This window comes from Ovis aries, chromosome 6 (genome assembly GCF_016772045.2).
Source record: "Ovis aries strain OAR_USU_Benz2616 breed Rambouillet chromosome 6, ARS-UI_Ramb_v3.0, whole genome shotgun sequence".
Taxonomy (NCBI): domain Eukaryota; kingdom Metazoa; phylum Chordata; class Mammalia; order Artiodactyla; family Bovidae; genus Ovis; species Ovis aries.
This window is the reverse complement of record NC_056059.1, coordinates 91,961,207-91,984,596: the sequence shown is the minus strand read 5'-3', so window position 1 is coordinate 91,984,596 and position 23,390 is coordinate 91,961,207. Positions and strand designations below refer to the sequence as shown.

General features: G+C 38.0%; 1 protein-coding gene across 30 annotated transcripts in view; it reads left to right on the top strand.

Annotated features, from left to right (window-relative positions):
- Positions 1-23,390, top strand: part of CCDC158 (coiled-coil domain containing 158) — a 78,429-nt gene that overhangs the window by 52,538 nt on the left and 2,501 nt on the right. For 25 of the 30 annotated variants that reach the window (XM_060417265.1, XM_060417281.1, XM_060417287.1 and 22 more), the window contains 4 exons: positions 8,151-8,308; positions 11,402-11,461; positions 13,983-14,050; positions 19,936-20,094. In XM_060417265.1, the coding sequence (XP_060273248.1) occupies positions 8,151-8,308; positions 11,402-11,461; positions 13,983-14,050; positions 19,936-20,094 (445 nt within the window). Of the gene's footprint in view, positions 1-8,150; positions 10,955-11,401; positions 11,462-13,982; positions 14,051-19,935; positions 20,095-20,436; positions 23,389-23,390 lie in introns of those variants that run through there. The other 5 variants (XM_060417292.1, XM_060417291.1, XM_060417288.1 and 2 more) reach the window with 3 other exon arrangements.

Here is a 23,390-nt window from a genome sequence, read left to right as displayed (position 1 = left end):
ATGTCTGTCTTTGATGTTGGAGCTTTTTCCTTCATTGTTTGCTAATCACTAGCCATCCATTCATATTTAAAATTGAGGTCCTAAAAATTTTTTTTAAATTGAGGCCCTAAAAAACCAATTAAAAGCACTTGGTAAGGTTCACAGGACTTGTCAACTAGTAGATGGTTAGGTATTACTTTTTAACTAAGGGACCCCAAAACCATCTTACTTTTTTCTTGGTCCTGTCAATCCCACTTCAGAGAGAATCTCTTACTACTGACTTGTTGATGTAAATCTACCAGTGTTCTGAAGAGGTGAGTGGGACAAGGAGCCTGGGGTACATGTGTATCTGTATAGTCTTATTTATTATGCTTATATTTTCGGTTTGCAGCCTTACTTCTGCCGTGCCAGGTGTCCTCTTAGAGTTTAAATTCCTTTGGTCCAACCTTACCCCGTGATTAAGCCTCTAATTTTATTTAGAGGAAAAGAATGAATTATTACCCAACCACATGGGGAGAACATCTGGTATTCTCACAGCTTCTGCCATAAGCTTTTAGCCAGTGCTCTCATCTTGCCTTGTGCCTTCCCCTGACCTTCAGAAATGCACGAGGCCTCTATTACTTGAATCTTTCTTGATGGTATACTCTGATGCAGAGCAGTTCCCTGTTTCTTGGCTACTTCTATGCAGGTCCTTAATGTTTTAGCTTCTTTGTTCCACGGAATTAGCTGTGAATTACCCATTTGCTTTTCATCTCCCCAGATTTTATCATCATTACTCACCTAATATTATCTCTCTTTTCCTCTTTATCCTTGTTAATTTCTTTAGTGTCATTTTAGTGACACTAAAATAAGTGGAATAAATGCCAAGTCTAATGTTTAAAAGTAGAGCAAAAGTAGAATATCACTGCATGAATTGTTCTGCATTGCCCCTTTATTTCATTTCATTTTAGTCTTCTTGTTCCATGAATCTAACAATAGTCATTATTTACTGAACACCAGGCACTGTATGATATTCTTTCTATACATTATATAATTTATTCCTCACAACTACCCACACGAGGTAAGTGCTGTTATTATAACAATTTTTCAGAGAAAGAAACTAAGGCTTGGAGAAGCTAAATGAATACAGAGTTCACACTCCAAAAATACACTTGTGCCAAAACTTAACCAAGATGGCCTGAGTCTAGAATTTGTCTTAATTAGCTTGCTGTACTGATTATGTACACCACACAGTTGAATGCTGTTTATAAAAAAAATAATTAGATGATGCTGTAAATAAATACTCTACCTGAACTAATTGTGTATTTCATTAGGTACTTGTGACTGAGGATTATATACCATTTCAGAGGTCCAAAAACATTAAAAATTATCCAGTTGGTTGCCCTAGTGTTATTAATAATAGAAGAGAAAATGGTAGAATTGGAAAAATTTTATTATCTGATTGATCCAAGCTCAGAAACCAAGAACAGGTATGTATGTATGTGTATGTACATACATACAGATACACATAATTGGTAGCCTGACACAGAAGCACTCTAGATTAAAGTTTTAGGTAAAGATTATTTTAGCATTTAAAATGAATAATTCCAGGATAATATAATTTATTTTATTCATATATCAGATTCCATACACATGCACTGTAATTTGTGCCAGCTGTGCTTGATCTTGGCCACTGAAGTACCCATGATGTGAGCAAGATTTTCAGTAAGACTTTATATAACTTTGGTTTCCTATTCACCCATTGTTAATATACAATATAAATAATATATTTATATTCTAAATGGTATTTCATATTCCATTTTTATTACAATCTTCTGACAGGAATATAAGTATTATAGGAGATGGATTTGGTCAGGCATTCTTAAAATAGAATAGTCTGATTCAAACTGAATGAGATCAAGCTTTTATTTTTAGCTTTTTCATTTATCTTCTATCTTTGGAGAGTGGAGATAGAATGTGTTGAGAAGCACACAGTCTCCTAGACATTACTTATCTCAAGTTATAACTCATGTTTGCCTGTAATGGACTCAAGGCCATTAGAGAGAACAGTATTTGGAGAAGATGGAGGTGCATTTGAGATATAATTTGCAATTTATTTTGGAAACAAGTCTGACATAAGACAATTTCAGAGTCGAAATGTAATAGGAAGCTAATCAAATCACAAAATAAACTTTAACAATAGCAGTATAAGCTCATATTCATCCCTTGAAATCAAAAAGCTTGTATAAGTTTTAACCTGAAAATGTATGTTCCCTAGAAATAGCCTTAATGTATATCCTAAGGGTCAAAGGATTGAAGTGAGGGAGAGCAAGATTCTTTCATGGGTTCCATAACTTCATGAAGAACTTGTAAGTAGCTGTTTCTTTACCAGCCAGACAAGATAGTCATAACCAGCCATACATAACCAGCCAGTTATTTGTAAAGAATGTTTTAAAATCATTCATTTCCTAGCTATTTTCTACTTTTTTAAGTGTGTTTTGTTCATGTTATGAATCAAAATTTGTTCCATATGAATCAAACAATAAAGTATTAAAAAGAAACTTTTTAATGAAAAGTATTACAAGTGAAAGTATTATAAGATTTACAGACATGAAAAGGAATAATTGACTATTTTGAGTAAATGAAACTCAATTCAGAAGCCACCATAAACTAAAATGAAATCACAAACGAGAAAAATATTTCTAGTAAACAAAGGGTTAATATAAAATATAAAGAGTTTTTACATACCTAGAAAAAGATAGCATATATTCTAAAAGAAAAACATAGAAAAGACATGTATATAGTCCAAAAGAAATGCATATAGTCCATAAACATGAAGAATGTTCAAGCTCATTTATAATCAGTTAATAATTATTACATATTAAAGATAAAACAAACAATTTTGTGTATAGAATGGTCAAATGGTAATGGGAAGGGTGTGGTACAATGGCCACTCTTCTATCACACCCTACTGATAAACATATAAATTGATATGACTTTATGTTGTCACTTTTACTTCCAAAGTTCATGATTTCTTTTTGTTTTAAAATTAATAGACTTTTTTTAGAGTGGTTTTAGCCTTGCAGAAAATAGAGAGTTCCCATAGATTCTCTTTGCTGTCCTCCTCTCTCCCCGCAGCTTCCTCTATTACCAGCATGTTGCATTCATGTGGTACGTTTGTTATAATTGTTAAACCAATATCAATACATTGCTATTAGCTTAAAGTCTATAGCTTTCATTGGGCTCACTCCTTATATTGTGGGGCTTCCCTGAGGGCTCAGTGGGTAAAGAACGTACCTGCAGTGCAGGTGACACAGGAGACGTGAGTTTGATTGCTGGGTCAGGAAAGATCCCCTGGAGTAGGAAATGGCTACCCACTCCAGTGTTCTTGCCTGAAAAATCCTATGGACAGAGGAGCCTGGCAGGCTACAGTCCAGAGGAGAGCAAAGAGTCAGACACTACTGAACATCACGTGCTCCTCATATTGTACATTTTGTGCATTTTGACATATGTATGATGATATATATCCGCCATTGCAGTATTATACAGAATAGGTTAACTGCTCAAAAAATGCCATGTGCTTCACCTTTTCATCTGTTGCTCCCTTCCCCTGAACCCCTGGCAACCAGTGATCTTTTTACTGTCTTCATATTTTTATCTTTTCCGGAATGTCATACAACCAGAGTCATCTAGTTATAGTCTTTTCAGATTGGCTTCTTTCACTTAGCAATATGCTTGCAAGATTTTTTCATATCTTTTTATCCTTTAATAGTTAATTTCTTTTTTTTTACTGAATAATATTTCATAGTTTGGGGGTACTACAGTTTATCCAGTCACTTATTGAAGGATATCTTGATTGCTTCCAAGTTTTGGCAAGTTATGAATAAACCTGCTATAAACATCTATGTGCAGGTTTTGCATAGACGTAAGTTTTCAACTCTGTTAGGTAAAAGCTACAGAGCATGGTTGGTGCATTTTATAGTATGAGCATGTTTAGTTTTGTAAGAAACTACCAAACTGTCTTTCAAAGTGGCTGTACCATTTTGCAGTCTCACCAGCAGTGAATGAGAGTTCCTGTTGCTCTCCATCCTTGTCAACATTTGGTGTTGTCAGTGTTCGGATTTTAGCCGTTCTAATAGAAGTGTAGTGTGATATCTTATAGTTTTAATTTGAAATTCCTTAATGAAATATGGTTGATCATATTTTCATATACTTATTTGCCTTCTACATATTTTTTATAGTGAGATATCTGTTCCAAATCTTTGCCTATTTTTTAATGGGTGTTTATAATTTTTTCTTACTGTTGAGTTTTAAGAGGTTCTTTCTGGAGATATATTTTAGCTACCAGTCTTTTGTCACTTATATGTTTTGAAAAGATTTTCTGCCAATCTGTGATTTTTATTTCCATTTTTAAAATTATCATTTTCAAGGAAAAGTTTTTAAGATTAAAAAGTCCAACTTACTGATGCTTTTCTTTCATGGATCATGCTTTTGATTTGTATCTAAAAAGTCATCATGAATCCCCAAATCATCTAAATTTTCTCCTGTATTATCCTCTAGAGTTTTATAGTCTGGAATTTTACATTTAGGTCCATGATTCACTTTGTGTTAATTTTTGTGGAAGATAAAAGGTCTGCATCTAGATTCATTTTTTTACTGCATGTGAACGGCCGGTTGTTCCAGTACCATTTGTTGAAAATACTACCTTTTCTCTACTGAAATACCTTTGCTCCTTTGTTGAAGACCAGTTGACTATATCTGTATGGGACTGTTCCTGGGATCTTTATTTTATTCTGTCCCATCAGTCTATTTATCTATTCTTTCACCAGTACTGCACTGTCTTATTACAGTAAATCTTGAACCTGGGAAATGTCAGTTCTCCAACTTTGTTCGCCCTCACGGTTGTCTTTCCTATTCTGAGGTTTTTGCCTTCCCATATGCACTTTAGAATCAGTTTGTCAATATATCAAGGGGAGCATTGTAGCTAGACTGCACAGCTAACCCTGATAACATCTTCATGACTCTGTCCTGGTACTAACACACTATATACATTGTCACGTTAACCTTTCTGGTTACTCTAAATCTGTAAATATGAAGCGTATAAGATACTTCATGTGTTTTTATGCTAAGGAAAGAAGGAAGTGGAAACCAGCCTTTTTTGAGTACTTACTGTGCATACATTAAGTACTTCTCATTCCTTATGCCATCCTTATAAAGTAAGAGTTATTTTTCTCATTTTTACAGATTAGGAAATGGAGACTAAAAGAAGCATTTCCCTTGTTATAATGAAATAAACTTTATGAATTTGTAGGTTATTACACTGATAATTTATAATAAGTGTCATGGGCTTAAAATTTTTTAATAACAAAGCTTATTAAGTAAACTTCCTAGTGGGCAGAAGATACGAAGGTCCAGGTGTTATATTGAAGGTTAGAACTGAACTGACTGAATATTGCAATAGGATAAGTCTTTTGAAGTTCTGTTCCTCATCAGATATGAGGTCCACCAGGGCTAGGACAAGAACAAAGCCTGTGTTTGGTGAAACTGGATCTGCTTAGCAACAAATGCTTTTATTCATGATTAAGAAACTGGTTCAGCATGTGCGGTATATGGGACTCTCTGTACCTTCTACTCACTTTTGCTGTGAACCTAAAACTTCTCTAAAAAATAAGGCTATTAAAAATGATTCACATCTTTGTATATTTTAAATCAATGAAATCAAAATTAATGGAATCTTAATTTATGAAACTCTGAACTCATCATGGTAATTTCTCGATAAGATGACCGTCAGTAAACTGGTGAAATCATACTTACCACACATTCAGTTAGTTAGAACCCTTGGCATCCTCAACTGGATATTTTATCTGGTTTCTCAGTGGGAATAGGAAGGGAAGGACAATGTGAGGGTTATACCAATAGCATCAACGCTTGATTGGCATGGACCCTAGAAAAGTAAAGCCTAAAGAGCAAAAATATTGCAGTGTTTACCCTTCAACATGGAGAAGGCAATGGCACCCCATTCCAGTACTCTTGCCTGGAAAATCCCATGGACCGAGGAGCCTGATGGGCTGCAGTCCATGGGGTTGCTGAGGGTCGGACACGACTGAGCGACTTCACTTTCACTTTCATGCACTGGAGAAGGAAATGCCAACCTACTCCAGTGTTCTTGCCTGCAGAATCCCAGGGACGTGGGAGCCTGGTGGGTTGCCGTCTATGGGGTTGCACAGAGTCGGACACGACTGAAGTGACTTAGCAGCATCCTTCAACACCCTGTATGTCTGGCAGGTATACTGCCTTGGGTCAGACACTTCTGGCTAAAATACCTTTATGATGCTTGATGCCTCTCTAGCCATGAGTATCCTCCAACTAAGTTCACCTGCTCACCAGGGCAACCTCTGATTATTATCAGGTTTCCTCTCTTTTTGTGCCTATTGGGAACATCTGTGCTTCTTTTTATATTATAAATATTCATTGAGGAACACTAGCTACCTGAAAAATCTTTTAATATTATTCCCCAGACACAACTGAGCGACTTCACTTTCACTTTTCACTTTCATGCATTGGAGAAGGAAATGGCAACCCACTCCAGTGTTCTTGCCTGGAGAATCCCAGGGACAGGGGAGCCTGGTGGGCTGCTGTCTATGGGGTCACACAGAGTCAGACACCACTGAAGTGACTTAGCAGCAACAGCAGCAACATGGTTTGAAAATATTAAATGTCTCTTTCCTCATCAGTAAAGTGGTGGTCGGGGGGGCTAGATTGACTCATTGCTAGAGGGTTCCTTACTTCTAAAATTCTATAGCTTTATAAAATTAGTTACTCCCTTAACAAATTATTTAAATTATTTTACCTGGATATAGTTATAAATATTTAATGGCATGGTAAGATGTCCATACCATATTGTTGAAGTTAAAAAAATTTTTTAAATGATTTCACTATGTTGTAAAAAAAGAAAAAGGAGATTAACATATGATACAGTGTTATTAACTAAAGTACAGATTTTGTTCAGATTTCACAAAATTTTATGCTAGTGTCCATTATTTGTTTTCATATCTTATGCAAGATTCCACATCGTATTTAGTTGCATTGAGTAGCTTCAGCTATATGCAACAAATTCTGGTAAATTCTTTCCATCTTTTTTCTGTTACAAATATTTTCTAATTTTCCTTGTTACAGCTGCTTAGATATACCCATCATTTAAAAGAGGACATTTAATTTCCACATGCACAGGGTTTTAAAAATATCTTTGATATTACTTTCTCATTTAAATGCTTTCTTCTCTGTAATCGTCTTCTGTGTTTTTTCAGTCCTCTAACTTTATTGAGAGTAATAAAGGCTCAATCAGTTGCTTTATTAAAGATCTAAATCAAAAGATCTCTCTTGGCTAAACCAAAGATCTCTCTTGGTAAATGTCACATTGCACTTGAAAATATGTGAGTTATTTTGAAATACCTTTTGATGTTGATTTCTAACCATAATTCCACAGTGATAAGAGAATAGACCCTATAGTTTCAATACCTTTAGACCATGAAATTTTTCCACATTGTTTTATGTCCCTGGATATGTTCCAGTGCCTCCTAGTTTATAGTCTATGGGAACTTGAATAGAATTTGTAACTGTTGTGTGAAAATTATATAAATCTTAATTATGTTGAAAAATAAAGTCCCTGCTAATTGTAAAAGAAAAGACTTTTAAATAGATGTGTATTGTTTAATCCTGTATAGTTTAGTTTATATATATATGTATAAATAGGTATGTACATGCATGCTAAGTCACTTCAGTCATGTTTGACTCTTTGTGACCCTATGAACTGTAGCCTGCCAGGCTCCTCTGTCCATGGGATTCTCCAGGCAAGAATATTGAAGTGGGTTGTCGTGCTGTCCTCCAGGGGATCTTCCTGACTCAGGAACTGAACCTGCAGCTCTTAAGTCTCTTGCTTTGGCAGGCAGATTCTTTATCACTAGCACCACCTGGGAAGCCCATAAGTAGATATATGCATTTATGAATTAGATATAGCACTGTGTTGATTGGATATTACTGATTTATCTCTGAGTGGTAAGATTACAGGTTTTTTATTTCCTCTTTTTCTCCTCCATAATTTGTTTACCAGTTGAATTAATGTTATAATAGGAAATGGCATTCAAATCTGAAAAAAACAAAGTGTCCTTGTCTTGTAAATTGTTTTAATTCAGCACTCTATGAAACCTAATGCAAAGGAAGATCCAACGAGGGACTTGAAACAGCTTCTCCAGGAGTTGAGAAGTGTGATCAACGAGGAGCCAGCCGTGCCTCTGGGCAAGAGCGAGGAAGACGGGAGAGCACCGTCTCTGGGGGTCTCCTTTGTGGCTGTGTAAGACTGAACGTGCTTCAGAGTGGGAAAGTGTCCCTCAACAGTGGTTGGCCATCACGTTGTCTACATGGGAGGCTGAGGTTACATTAACTTTGAGGGGTATCTGAACATTACCAGGAGAAATGATGTGAAAGTCGAGGAGTTAGCAGAAGTGAAACTACTAGATATTGAGAGAAAATATTATTTGTTCTATTCAGAAATTAGGGCAAAGTGTGACATTCATACAGTACATTCATATAGTAATTTATAGTTGCCAGCAAATTTCACATTCATAATCTTACTTGATTATCACAGCAACTGTTTGAGACAAGACAGAGCAGGATTTATTTATCCCATTTTAAAAATAAGAAAAACACAAGTTCCAAAAGGTTGACTTACCTACAGCCACGTATGGTGGAGCTAAAACGAACCTTGAGAACTATGTAGTCTTCAAATATAAACTAATTGGAAAGCTTTGGCTCTCTAGGCATCCATGCCAGTGACTTAAATTACTATAAAGTCAGATCCAAAAAGCGATTCAACCAGTCTACCAGCCACTGCCTACATGTACTTACAGAAGTCAAATAGTGTTTTAAAATTTTAATGTGTGCTATTACTAAATTTACTTAGAGCATTTTAGCACAGTAGATATACTGTATTATTAGCATTACAATATTAGTTATATGTTGTTAGTATTATAACAACTCGCTTTTGTAACATTTGTTTTCTGGTTATATAGCAAATATCTCAAAATCATACTCTCTGACATAATACTTATATGTAAACAATCTCCAGTTTCTTTAAGATATTCAGATAGTGTTTATTAACCTGAGGTAGCACAATATTAATTGGATTTGTCTATTTTACTAATAATATTTGTTAATAGTAGTAGTAAAATATTAGTGATAGTCTGGTTACCTAACATAACATTGCATTCTCTGAATCACATGTCAGAAACATCCTCTTGTCACTCCATCCAAGAACACTTATATATGCAGAGTACTTTAAAAAAAAAAAATGTTCTTATGCATTTTACTTATTTTTTTCAACTTCTAAGTTGAAGTATAGTTGATTTACAATGTTGTTTTAATTTCTGCTGTATAGCAAAGTGATTCACTTGTAGATACATGTACATTCGGTTTTAAATATTCTTTTCCATTACGGTTTATCATGGGATATTGAATATAGTTCTCTGTGCTATACAGTAGGGCCTTGTTGTTTATGTGTTTTGTATATAAACGCTTACGTCTGCTGACCCCAGACTCCCACCCCTTCCCTTTTCCACCCTCCTTGTCCTTTGGCAACCAGCAGCCTGCTCTCTGTGTCCGTCATTCTGTCTCTGTTTCATAGATGGGCCAACCTGTGTCGTAGTTTAGATTACAGATACAGGTGATATCACGTGGCATTTGTCCTTCCCTTTCTGACTTGTTTCACTTCGTATCATCATCTCTGGTTGCATCCATGTTGCTGCAGATGGCGTTATTTTGTTCTTTTGCTGAAAGAGTAGTATTCCACTGTACCTATGTGCCACATCTTGTTTATCCACTCGTCTGTCAAAGGACAGTTAAGTTGTTGCCATGTCTTGGCTATTATGGATAGCAGAGCACTTTGGTTTTTGTCCTAACTCTATAATGTGCTTTCTAAGCTAGGGCAGTATTTATGAAGCTCATTTGACCAATGATTACATTGACATAGATTGAGTTGCCGCCGCCTATGAGTCAAAGAGTCAAAGTCAGAAGTAAACAAAGTGAACATTAGAGCCCCTGGCTTCCAGAACTCATTCCACAAGATCACCATGACTTCCCTGATCAAATTCCATCACTTCAACCGCTGCAGATGTGCTTGACTATATTGGACTCTGCTGAACATGAATATATTTGGCCCCTGCCTTTAGATAATTTATGTTAATTTGCTATAGTTCTACAAATGACCTTGTCACCAAAGCCTAAATTCAACCTAATTCTTTTAAAGGTTCAGGGACAAAAGCATTTCTAGGTTGACAAACTCCATGGGTAGCCCCTTGCAAAACTTGCTTGGAGACCTAAAATCTACTCTTGTGCATTAAAGAAGAGTTAAATACATATGAGCAATTGATTCTAAAAATACATGGAATCTGGAAATTATTCTTTGTATAATTAACTGAGTTATATTTATGTATACAGAGATGGTAGAGTAAGAGATTCCATTATTGAGTCAAGCCTGAGATTAGACATATGCCTTAGGTAAGAGGAATCTGAGATTCTGAAACTTATTAATTGCCTACGAATTGTACATGTGACCAGATAATTTGGGAAGTCTGGATAGTTTAAATGGGAATTGATGGAAAGCCTTAATAGTGTTTAACTGAAACAAAAAAGGATTTTAGTGAAATATACTAAAGTAACTTACTTTCTAGAAGTCAACTTAATAGGCTTTTTTTTTTTTTTTGCTGCTGTTTACCCAGATGAAGATATTTATGTGGTATGCCATTCCAAAAATGGAATACTTTTCCTACAGTTACAATAGCTTACATAACGTTCGAGAAGAAGGTGGTCTCAAAGGAAGTTGCAACAGCCTCAATATAAGGTTATAAGAACTTTACTGAAAACAGTCCTATTTTTATCAATAATCTAATAGCTGAATGTTTAAATGAAACCATTAAAAAGAGCATTAAAATACCATTAAAAAGAGAGATTACATCCATAACCCCTAAACAAAAACAACTTCTGAGAACTGTCTTTAGCCAAAAAGGAGAAAAGCTAATACTAGTTTGTTACTTAGTCAGACACAGAAGGCATTGCCTGCAGGTCTTCAGTAGCTCCCAGCATCTGCTGCATTCAACACACGGTTCTCAGACTGACACTGAAGCATCTCCCTAGCTGGTCGCCAGCCTGCTTTCCTCCTGTACTGAGCTCTGGTCAAAATGGACTACTACTGATTCCCAGAGGGGTCCACGTCCTTCTGTCTTCAAGCTTCTCTCCATACATTCTCTCCACTGGGAAGAGCCAGCACCCCAGTCTCACTCTTTCGAATCTGCATCTGTCTAAAAGCAGGATTCAGAGGAACAATTTGGTTTGGTCGCTAAGTTAAAATAACATCACATAGTCTTTAACTTCTCCCACCCTCTGCCAACAGAAGCAACAACTCATTAAGGGAATCCACTGAAGGCAGCAAATCAAGTGAAACTTTTAGCAGGTAAGAAACCATCTGACCGGCCCCTGACTTTCAAAATGTCCCCTTTGCTACTGTCTTTCATTCACTCATTCATTAGAATATCGCTCACTGCCTGTGATGTGCCGAGTTCTGTGCTAGGCCCATGGTTAACAGCAGGTGAGACACACATGGTCCCTGTCCTCAAGTTGCTTATAGTTGTAGGGTCTATTTATTGACTGACTGCCAGGAAAAACTTTTATCTTTCTATCTTTACTGCTTATGAAAAAATAGCAATATTAGAGTCCTCTTTATATCATAGAATATGAAAATGAATTCTAGTGTTTAAATTCCAGTTAGGCAAAGAAAGGCCTATTCATTACTGTATCTTTAGCACCAAGCATTTTGCCTACTTTTCAGTAAATATTTGTTCATGAATGAATTAAAGCAGATACTTTCTTACTGTCCCTACTGTTTGATCAATATTCAGTGAACTTGAATCTTTGTAAATACAGCTTTCTCTTAGCCTAAAAGAAGTTTTGATTGTCTTCTAACCTGGGTGTGTATCATTACACTCACTGATCCTGTTAATAATATCTGTAGCCATCTATTATCTGGGTGTTTTTGACTTATCTCCTTTAGTCTGTCTAATCAAATCTATGATATAGGCATTATCATCTCCATATATAGGTTAGAAATGAAGACTCAGCTTGCCAAGAAATTTACCAAGGTCATACAGCTTGTAAATAAAGGAACCAGAATTGAACTCAGTTGTAGCCTGCTTCTGAGTTCAGGCTTATAACCACTCCTGTGTTCTGCTTCTGGGTACCTGGACAATCAGGATATTGGCAAGGTTACAATCCTTTTAGAAGCCCTTGGGATTAATGTATTCCCTTCCCTTTCTCTTTTAGAGCTGGGCCTCTAGCGCTTCATTCTTGCACCCTTTGCCTTGTGGCTCCTTCCTCCGTCTTCGCAGCTTCTGGCCTGGCATCCTCACGTCTTCTGCTGGGATTGTCACATCACCTTCTCTCTTCTGTGTGAAATCTCCCCCTCCCTTCGTCCTGTAAAGAGATTTGTGATGCCATTTAGATAATGTAGCCTGTATCTCCACATACTCCAGGACAGTCTCCCCATCTCAAGACCCTTCATGTCATCACATGTGCAGAGTCTCTAGTGCCATGTAAGGTAACATTCGTAGGCTGTTGGTATTTGGACAGATATGTTTGATAGTCATTATTCATCCCACCACACTGCTTTTAAAGCCACTTTACCACTCTACCTTTGTGGTAGCCTCTACAGTGTTCAGTGTGGATGTCTTAAATCTCTACAGTCTCTTGTAAGTTCCAGTCACTTCTGTGCATCGGTTTCAAATTGCTCTGCCTAAAGCACACCTCAGAGTATGGTCCCAGCCCCAAGACCTTCTAAGGCTCCCTATTGCCTAGTGCAGCAAGAACAGACTCCTTACCCTGGTAATGAAGACTATACAACACAGCCACGACCTTTTGGTCCAAGGCTTTTCTCCTAATATTCTCAAACGTTTTGGTCTCAGAACAGACACCTTGCCCTGATAATGAAGACTACACAACACAGCCATGACTTTTTCTAAGGCTTCCTCCTAATATTCTCAAACTTTTTGGTCTCAGGACCCCTTTGCACTCACAAATATCACTGAGGATTCCAAAGAGTTTTTGTTTACATAGGTCATTTCTATTTTTAGTATTGGAAAATAAAATTAAATTTTAATCTTTAAAAAAATTAAAACAATTTGATACTTAAAGATAAGCAAAGTAAGTATATTACATGTTACTATAATAAAATAGTTTATTATGAAAAATAACTTTTCAAACAAGAATCATTAAGAAAACATCATTTTACAGTTAATTCATGGCTTAATAAAAGGTAGCTGTGTTCTCATACCTGCCTCTGCATTTTTCTGGTGTGATATCAGATATCATGGAGGCTCTGGGAAACTCCACTATATACTTATGAGAGACTAAGAGTTAAAAAGAAAATAATATCTTAGTATTCTAATAAAATTAGTGTTGACCTCACAAACCCCCTTTTCAAGGGCACCGCTTTGAGAACTGCTGTCTTAATGTTTTCAGACTGGTATCCAACCTACAGAGAACTTTGTGGTTTAGTTCAGCTTACTGATATAAATAGGTCTGATAGTTTTGTAAAGTGACACTTATTGCTAAGAGAGGTTAGTTTTTTCCTTGGTTTTTAAATTTTAAATGAGTCATTAAGAGTGCATCTCTTAGAATCCATGAGGGAAATACTGGTTTTTATAGCTATTATTACAAAAAAGAATTTTGCAACCAAGATTATATGTTACTACATTTTCATTCTGCAAAATGTTCATGGGCACTGAATACATAAGGATGACGTAACTCTGGTTCTCCCTCATAGGGTATTTTAGGACTTCTGCAGTTTAGGGTCATGGCTGCCATCTTGGATTTATACATTAAGCCATCACTTTTGCCTTCTCCAGCTTGTTCTTGTTGATAAATCTTAGCACTGAATTTGGAAATGGAATGTTTTTGCATGACCGTTCTTATGTTTCCAGAGAGCCAGTCACGTTACACGTAGGAGAGTTGGAAGAGCCACCTGGTTGCTTTGTATTCCAATCTGCAGGTGAGTTTTTAATGAAAGCACAAAAATTGGGCCTACTTAAACCTTACGGTGGATTCCCTTTCACTCACTGCTAGTCCCCTCATTTTTTATACTATGTAACTTACTAGGTATGTTGTTGATTGGGTGTCACCTCCTGCTAGACACCTCTGCACAAGGGCAGATGACTTTAGTGGTTGGGAAATACCCCAGTATCCAGAACCTTCCCGGGACATAGCAGGCCCATAAATAATTCAGTAAATTATTCAGTAAAAATATTCAGTAAATAATTTCTGAATGAGTGAAAAGAAAAAGATACGAGACAGGTTGTTCTCCATACACTTTGCAAAGACAAAATGTGCTCTATAAAACAAGACAAATGAAGAAATTGAAAGATAGCAGAATCTGTTGAAAAACAAAATGGCACAACTCAAACTAGAAATGGAAAACAATAAAAATTAGGATAGGAAGGGCTGAAATCATAATCAGGGACATGACAGACCCCTAGGGAAAATTGCAGAAGAGGAAGTTTTAAAACTAAGAAATGTGAAAGATAATGGTAGAGTATAGGTTGCATTTGGAAGGCGAAGGCAAACCAGCAGACACATAATCAGCCCTCCTATGGAAGAAAACAAAATAAACGGAAAAGAACAAAACTGAAAATGATGGTTATTCAGCAAAAGTTTACCATAAATCTGGACAGTAATGTAAGTAGAGAAAATCGAGGTGTGAGGTGAAATAGAAGGAAAGTTTCCAGGTTTTCTTGTCTTTTGTAGAAGAATGTGAATGTATATCTAACATCAAAGCAATATTCTTAAATGAATTCTACTTCTTAATTTTTAAATTTTCAACTTGTGAGGAATCTTTATGAACTAAGACTGTATTTTGAAGAAGAGAACATTTATTTGAAGTTGAACAGTTTCCTTAGATTTTACTTCAGTTGTATGTTTATGCTTTTGTTTTACCATTTACCCAGCATATATCCTTGCTTTATTAGATTAATATAAGTGAATGCTTTTACCTTTTTCCATAATTTGTGAGTACCTTAGAGCATGTTAACTCCATTTACTTTCCTTCCAGCTTACACAGAATCGTTGTCACATATTTTAATTATAAAGATAAAATACCATAAGGGGTCATTTCCATTGTGTTGTGCCATTAAAATTCATTTAGATGCACACACATATTCACACTTTATCTTGTATCTGCTGTCATTTTACTTCAGCCTTTAATGTTTCCTTTAACATACTCTCCCAGTTTCTGTTTGTCTAAACTTGTCTTTATTTTATCCCCACTTTTGAGAAGTATTTTTGCTAAGTATAGAATTCTAGGTTAACTTTTTTTTTTTTCATTTTGAGAGTTTTCCATTGTTTTCTGGCTTCCAGTATCTCCACTAAGAAGTCAGCTCTAAATTTAATTATTCCTGATTTCAGTGTAACCTGTCATTTTGCCCTCCTAGAAGCTTTAAGATTGTTTTTTGTCTTCGGGTTTGGATTTGTTTTATTTTCTGGCAGTTTTTACTGATACGCCTAGGTATGGTTTTCTTTGTATAAGAAGAACTTGTTTGTGGTTTGGAGTAAATGCCGTTGAATCTGTGGTGGTCTGTGCCTCCATCATCCAGACCTTGCAGGTCTGTGCCTGTTACCTGTATTTTTTTTCTCTTGGTTTTCCGCCATGTCAGTTTCACTCCTCGTGTTGTTATTGTTCAGTCACTAATTTGTGTCTGACTCTTTGTAACCTCATGGACTTGCAGCACACCAGGCTTGCTTGTCCTTCCCCATCTACCAGACTTTGCTCAAATTCATGTCAATAGAGTCAGAGATGCTATCCAACCATCTCATCCCCTGCTGCCCGCTTCTTCTCCTATCCTCAACATTCCTAGCATCAGGGTCTTTTCCAGTGAGTCAGCTCTTCGAATCAGGTGGCCAAAGTATTGGAGCTTTAACTTCAGCATCCGTCCTTCCAATGAATGTTCAGAGTTGATTTCCTTTGGGATTAACTGGTTTGATCTCCTTGCTCTTCAAGGGACTCTAAAGAGTCTTTCCCCATACCACAATTTGAAGGCATCAATTTTTCAGTGCTCAGCCTTCTTTATGGTCCAACCCTTATATCCATACATGACTACTGGGGAAAAAACCATAGCTTTGAGTATACAGACATTTGTCAGCAAAGTGATGTCTCTGCTTTTTAATATGCTGTCTAGGTTTATCATCAGAGAAGGCAATGGCACCCCACTCCAGCATTTTTGCCTGGAAAATCCCATGGATGGAGGAGCCTGGTAGGCTGTAGTCCATGGGGTCACTAAGAGTCAGACACGACTGAGCGACTTCACTTTCACTTTTCACTTTCATGCATTGGAGAAGGAAATGGCAACCCACTCCAGTGTTCTTGCCTGGAGGATCCCAGGGACAGGGGAGCCTGGTGGGCTGCCATCTATGGGGTCGCACAGAGTCAGACACAACTGAAGCAACTTTGCAGCAGCAGCAGCAGGTTTATCATAGCTTTCCTTCCAAAGAGCAAATGTCTTTTAATTTCATGGCTGCAGTCACTGTCTGTAGTGATTTTGGAGCCCAAGAAAATAAAATCTGTCACTGTTTCCACTTTTCCCCCTTATATTTGCCAAGAAGTGCTGGGACTGAATGCCGTGATCTTGGATCTTGTTGAGTTTTAAGCCAACTTTTTCTCTCTCCTCTTTCACCCTTATCAGGAGGCTCCTTAGTTTCTCTTCTCTTTCTGCCACTAGAGTGGTATCATCTGCATAACTGAGGTTGTTGATATTTCTCCCAGATACTTTGATTCCAGTTTGTGCTTCATCCAGCATGGCGTTTCATACGATGTACTCTGCATATAAGTTAAATAAGCACATTGACAACATACAGCTTGTCATAGTCCTTTCCTAATTTTAAACCACTCAGTTGTTCCATGTCCAGTTCTAACTGTTGCTTCTTTACCTGCATACAGGTTTCTCAGGAGACAAGTAAGGTGTTCTGGTATTCCCATCTCTTTAAGAATTTTCTACTGTTTATTATGATCCACACAGTCAAAGGCTTTAGTGTAGTCAGTGAAGCAGAAGTAAATGCTTTTATGAAATTCTCTTGCTTTCTCTGTGATTGAACAAATGTTGGCAATTTGATCTCTGATTCTTCTGCTTTTTCTAAACCCAGCTTGTACATCAAGAAGTTCTTGGTTCACGTACTGCTGAAGCCTAGCTTGAAGGATTTTGAGCATAACCTTACTAGCATGCAAAATGAATGCAGTTGTATGATACTTTGAGTATTCTTTGACACTGCGCTTCTTTGGGATTGGAATGAAAACACTGACCCTTTCCAGTCCTGTGGCCATTGCTGAGTTTTCCAAACTTGCTGACATATTGAGTGTAGCACTTTTACAGCATCATCTTTTAGGATTTGAAATAGCTCAGTTGGAATTCCATCACCTCCACTATCATTGTTTGCAGTCATACTTCCTAAGGCCCACTTGACTTCAGACTCCAGGATGTCTGGCTCTAGGTGAGTGACCACACCATCATGATTAGTCAGGTCATTAAGACCTTTTTTGTATAGTTCTTCTGTGTATTCTCTCTACCTCTTCTTAATATCTTCTGCTTTTGTTAAGTTCTTACCATTTCTGTCCTTTATCATGCCCATCCTTGCATGAAATGTTCCCCTGATCTCTCCAATTTTCTTTAAGCAATCTCTAGTCTTTCCCATTCTATTATTTTTTTTTTTCTACTTCTTGGCATTGTTCACTGAGGAAGGCCTTCTTATCTCTCCTTGCTATTCTCTGGAATGCTGCATTCAGTGGGATGCATCTTTCCCTTTCTCCCTTGCTTTTGCTTCTCTTCTTTCCTCAGCTATTTGTAAAGCCTCCTCAGACAACTACTTAGCCTTTTTGCATTTCTTTTTTTGGGTGGAATGATTTTGGTCACTGCCTCCTATACAGCGTTACAAACCCCTGTCCATAGTTTTTCAGGCACTCTGTCTACCAGATCTAATCCCTTGAGTCTATTCATCAAGTCCACTGTAAGGGACAAAATCATAAGGGATTTGATTTAGGTCATACCTGAATAGATTAGTGGTTGCCCCTATTTTCTTCAATTTAAACCTGAATTTTGCAATAAGGAGCTCGTGGTCTGAGCCACAGTCAGCTCCAGGTCTTGTTTTTGCTGACTATATAAAGCTTCTCGATCTTTGTCTGCAAAGAATATAATCAGTCTGATTTTGGTATTGACCATCTGGTGATATCCATGTGTAGAGTCTTCTCTTGTGTTGTTGGAAGAAGGTTTTTGCTATGAGCAGTGTGTTCTCTTGTCTAAACTCTGTTAGCCTTTGCCCTGCTTCATTTTGTACTCTAAGCCCAAATTTGCCTGTTACTCCAGGTATCTCTTGACATCCCACGTTTGCATTCTAATCTCCTATGATGAAAAGGACATCTTTTTTTTGGTGTTAGTTCTCGAAGGTCTTGTAAGTCTTCATAAAACTGGTCAACTTCAGCTTCTTCGGCATCAGTGGTTGGGGAATAGACTTGGATTACTGTGATGATGAATGGTTTGCCTTGGAGACGAACCGGGATCATTCCGTCATTTTTAAGATCACACCCAAGTACTGCATTTCACACTCTTTTGTTGACTACGAGGGCTACTCCATTTCTCCTAAGGGATTGTTGCCCACAGTAGTAGATATTATGGTCATCTGAATTAAATTTGCCCATTCCAGTCCATTTTAGTTGACTGATTCCTAAAATGTCAATGTTCACTCTTGCCAGCTCCTGCTTCACCATGTCCAATTTACCTTGATTCACGGACCTAACACTCCAGGTTCCTTTGAGATATTGTTCTCTATAGCATCAGACTTCACTTCCATCACCAGCCACATCTGCAGCTGAGCATTATTTCCACTTGGGCCCAGACACTTCATTCTTTCTGAAGCTATTAGTAATTGCCCTCTTCTCTTCCCCAGTAGTGTATCAGACACCTTCAAACCTGAGGGGTTCATCTTCCAGTGTCTTATCTCTTTGTCTTTTCATGCTGTTCATGGGGTTCTCACGGCAGGAATACTGGAGTGGTTTGCCATTTCCTCCTCCAGTGGACCACGTTTGTCAGAACTCTTCACTATGACCCATCTGTCTTGGGTGGCCTGCACAGCTTGGCTCACAGCTTCACTGAGTTAGGCAAGCCCTTTTGCTACAACAAGGCTGTGATCCATGAAGGAGGTCTCCTCACAGGCTTGGTTATTTTTATTGTATGACAAACATATACGAACATATACGAAAAACTATTTCAGACTTAGACAATGCTTTCAGACTTAGAATAAGATTGCCTTCTTCCAGAGAAAATTCATGCTAGCCTCTGGTACTCAACCATACCAGCAATCCCAGATCAATTTAATCTAATCAGGAATTAAGCTAATTTGAGGATAGACCTCTGGAGAAGGCAATGGCACCCCACTCCAGTACTCTTGCCGGGAAAATCCCATGGACAGAGGAGCCTGGTGGGCTGCAGTCCATGGGGTCATGAAGTCGGACACGACTGAGCAACTTCACTTTCACTTTTCACTTTCGTGCATTGGAGAAGGAAATGGTAACCCACTCCAGTGTTCTTGCCTGGAGGATCCCAGGGACGGGGGAGCCTGGTGGGCTGCCGTCTATGGGGTCGCACAGAATCAGACACGACTGAAGCGACTTAGCAGCAGCAGCAGAAAATAGACCTCAGGACCCACAAGGGCAGGCTCAGTTCCTTATTCCTAGGATGTACCCCATTTCAGTTCCAATTCAAAGTCTTGGGCTTTACCAGAACACACCACACCCACATGATTGGAAACATTTTCTCATGAGAGTTTGATTTTTTGAGAGGTGTAACATGCTATTTTTAATAACTGTGTCCTTTAACTTTTGTCCTTATAAAATTTTAGGAAGTCCATCTGTGAAAAATTCAGCTTCCCGTTCATTCCATTCTTCTCCTAAGAAGTCTCCAGTCCACTCACTCCTAACTAGTTCGGTTGAGGATTCCATAGGTTCCTCACCACAATATAGGTCTACCAAACCTGTTCATTCACCTGATTCTGTTAAAGGTAAGAATGACCTGATTTCACTGATGAGATTGTTTTCCTACTCTGGTGATTTAAAAGTTCTTTTTCATAATTGGATTTAATAAAGTTTCACATGGTGTTCTTATAGGTGCACTCCAATTGATGCTGTTTGGTGGGTGTGTGTTTAAGTGGGTCTTATTTATTTATTTATTTGTCTTAGTTAAATAGAATAATTATTAATGCACACATATGCATATACCTTAGTAAATAAACATAGATATTAGAGATAAATATCTCTCTCTCTGACATGAATAATGATCTTTTTCTCTATTTTATAAGATTTTGGGTGTAAATGCTGAGAATGAATGCCTTTTCTTATTTCAGTTCAGTCGCTCAGTCATGTCCGACTCTCTGTGACACCATGAACTGCAGCACAGCAGGCCTCCCTGTCCATCACCAACTCCCGGAGTATACCCAAACCCATGTCCACTGAGTCAGAGATGCCATCAAACCATCTCATCCTCTATTGTCCCCTTCTCCTCCTCCCCTCAATCTTTCCCAGCATCAGGGTCTTTTCCAGTGAGTCAGCTCTTCACATCAGATGGCCAAAGTATTGGAGTTTCAGCTTCAACATCAGTCCTACCAGTGAACACCCAGGACTGATCTCCTTTAGGATGGACTGGTTGGATCTCCTTGCAGTCCAAGGGACTCTCAAGAGTCTTCTCCAACACCCCAGTTCAAAAGCATCAATTCTTTGGCGCTCAGCTTTCTTTATAGTCCAACTCTCACATCCATACATGACTACTGGAAAAACCATAACCTTGACTAGATGGACCTTTGTTGATGAAGTAATATCTCTGATTTTTAATATGCTGTCTGCTGCTGCTGCTAAGTCACTTCAGTCGTGTCCGACTCTGTGCGACCCCATAGATGGCAGCCCACCAGGCTCCCCCGTCCCTGGGATTCTCCAGGCAGGATCACTGGAGTGGGTTGCCATTTCCTTCTCCAATGCATGAAAGTGAAAAGTGAAAAGGAAGTCGCTCAGTCGTGTCTGACTCTTCACAACCCCATGGACTGCAGCCCACCAGGCTCCTCTGTCCATGGGATTCTCCAGGCAAGAGTCCTGGAATGGGGTGCCATTGCCTTCTCTGAATATGCTGTCTAGGTTGGTCATAACTTTCCTTCTAAGGAGCAAGCGTCTTTTAATTTCATGGCTTCAGTCACCATCTGCAGTGATTTTGGAGCCCAGAAAAATGAAGTCAGCCACTGTTTCCCCATCTATTTGCCATGAAGTTATGAGACCAGATGCCATGATCTTAGTTTTCTCAATGTTGAGCTTTAAGCCAGCTTTTTCACTCTCCTCTTTTCACTTTCATCAAGAGGCTCTTTAGTTCTTCTTCACTTTCTGCCGTAAGGGTGGTATCATCTGCATATCTGAGGTTATTGGTATTTCTTCCAGCAATCTTGATTCCAGCTTGTGCTTCAAATTATGTCTGTTTTCTGTCTCAGTAAGTGCAAGTATCTGTTATACAAACTTACCAAAGTGTCCTCATTTCTAAAATTTTGAGTTCATTTATTATTAATAAGGACAGGTAAGAACAAAATGATTTGCTTTAGAATAAGCCTGAAAAAATGAAAGTGGACATTAAGTATATATAAATGCTGAATTGAGCCTGAAATATTTTTCATCATATTTGACATCAGTGCTCTCTGGCATCATTCTCTTTGATAAGAGGTAAATTAGCCAAGTTGTTGCATCACTGTTAAGTCAGTTCCTGGTCTTTTGAAATTCTATGCCTAACATATTTTTAGATCCTTAAAAAAAAAAAATCAGGACTTAATCATACCTTTTAGCACATTTTCTTTTTTTGTCATCTTTTTCTGCATCTGGGTCCTCCTTCATCTCTTATACTTCTAAATTCTTTAATTAAAAAAAAAAATTTGCTGTGCTGTGCTTAAGTTGCTCAGTCTTGTACAACTCTCTGCCGCCCCATAGACTGCAGCCTGGAGAAGGGCATGGCAACCCACTCCAGTATTCTTGCCTGGAGAATCCCATGGACAGAGGAGCCTGGCGGGCTACATTCCATCATGGGGTCCCAAAGAGTCAGACACAACTGAGCGACTAAGCACAGCACAGCACAGACTGTAGCCCGCCAGGCTCCTCTGTCCATGGGATTCTCCAGGCAAGAATACTGGAGTGAGTAGCCATGCCCTCCTCCAGGGGATCTTCCCAACCCAGGGATTGAACCCAGGTCTTGCCCATTATAGGCGGATTCTTTACCACCTGAGCCACCAGAGAAGCCCAGTTACATCCTGATGACAACAGTGATTATTGCAGGAGCAGAACAGTGCTGCTGGGCACCTCACTATTGGTTTGTGGTTACATAATGGAAGATCCCCTGAAGAAGGGAATGGCTACCCACTCCAGTATTCTGGCCTAGAGAATTCCATGGACTGTATAGTCCACGGGGTCGCAAAGAGTCTCGGACACGACCGAGCAACTTTCACTTTCACTTTCAATACCATGGCATTTTCTTTTTCGTTCCCTGTTGTCAGATATTTGTTAAACATGTTTTACGTTGTTTACGTTAAAAATCTCTCAATGAGAAATTATTTTTTACTCTCTTGAACAAAAATAATTCCTAGATGATTGCCTTTAAAATCATCTTTAAAAAGTAAAAGGGTGTTTTCTTGATAGGAAAATGAGGTATCAAAATATTTTCAAGATTATACAGCAAGTCAGAGACTAAGCTCGAAATTAAAATCTTGTGATTGACAGCCAGTATGTTTTGGAGGTTGACAAAGCATAGCGTACTTATTTGAGAATAGTTCCCAGGCTTCTAGCACCTCCTCAGTTGCTGCTGCCACATTTCTCCTAGGTTCCTTGTGGCTGTGTCAGCGTCCATACTGCTCCTGCAATATAATACTGTCCTCATTCAGGTGACAACAACCGAAACGGGCACTTGGCCTCACACATTCAAAAATGTTTCCAGCGCCGGTATTAAATCTCACTCTTCCAAACACTGAAGTTACTAGGACTACACAGGTTTGGAATGAAAAGCTGTCATTTAAAATGTAGGACGTATCATTAAACTTGAAGTGTTCTTACCGCTCGTCCCGCTTAATGCTGTGTGGTTACAAACTAGTAAATCAGATTGGTTTGAAACAAAATCATGTAAGCTAGTATTGCAATATTTGGATACAGTATTTCTTTATTTTTAAAATAGTGGTTTAAAGCTTCCATTATATTAAAAGAAAGGTTGTTTAGCCCGTCATTGGAAGATTTCTAAAATGAAATATCAGATAGACTTTTAATATCACATCTAAGCAATTTTCTA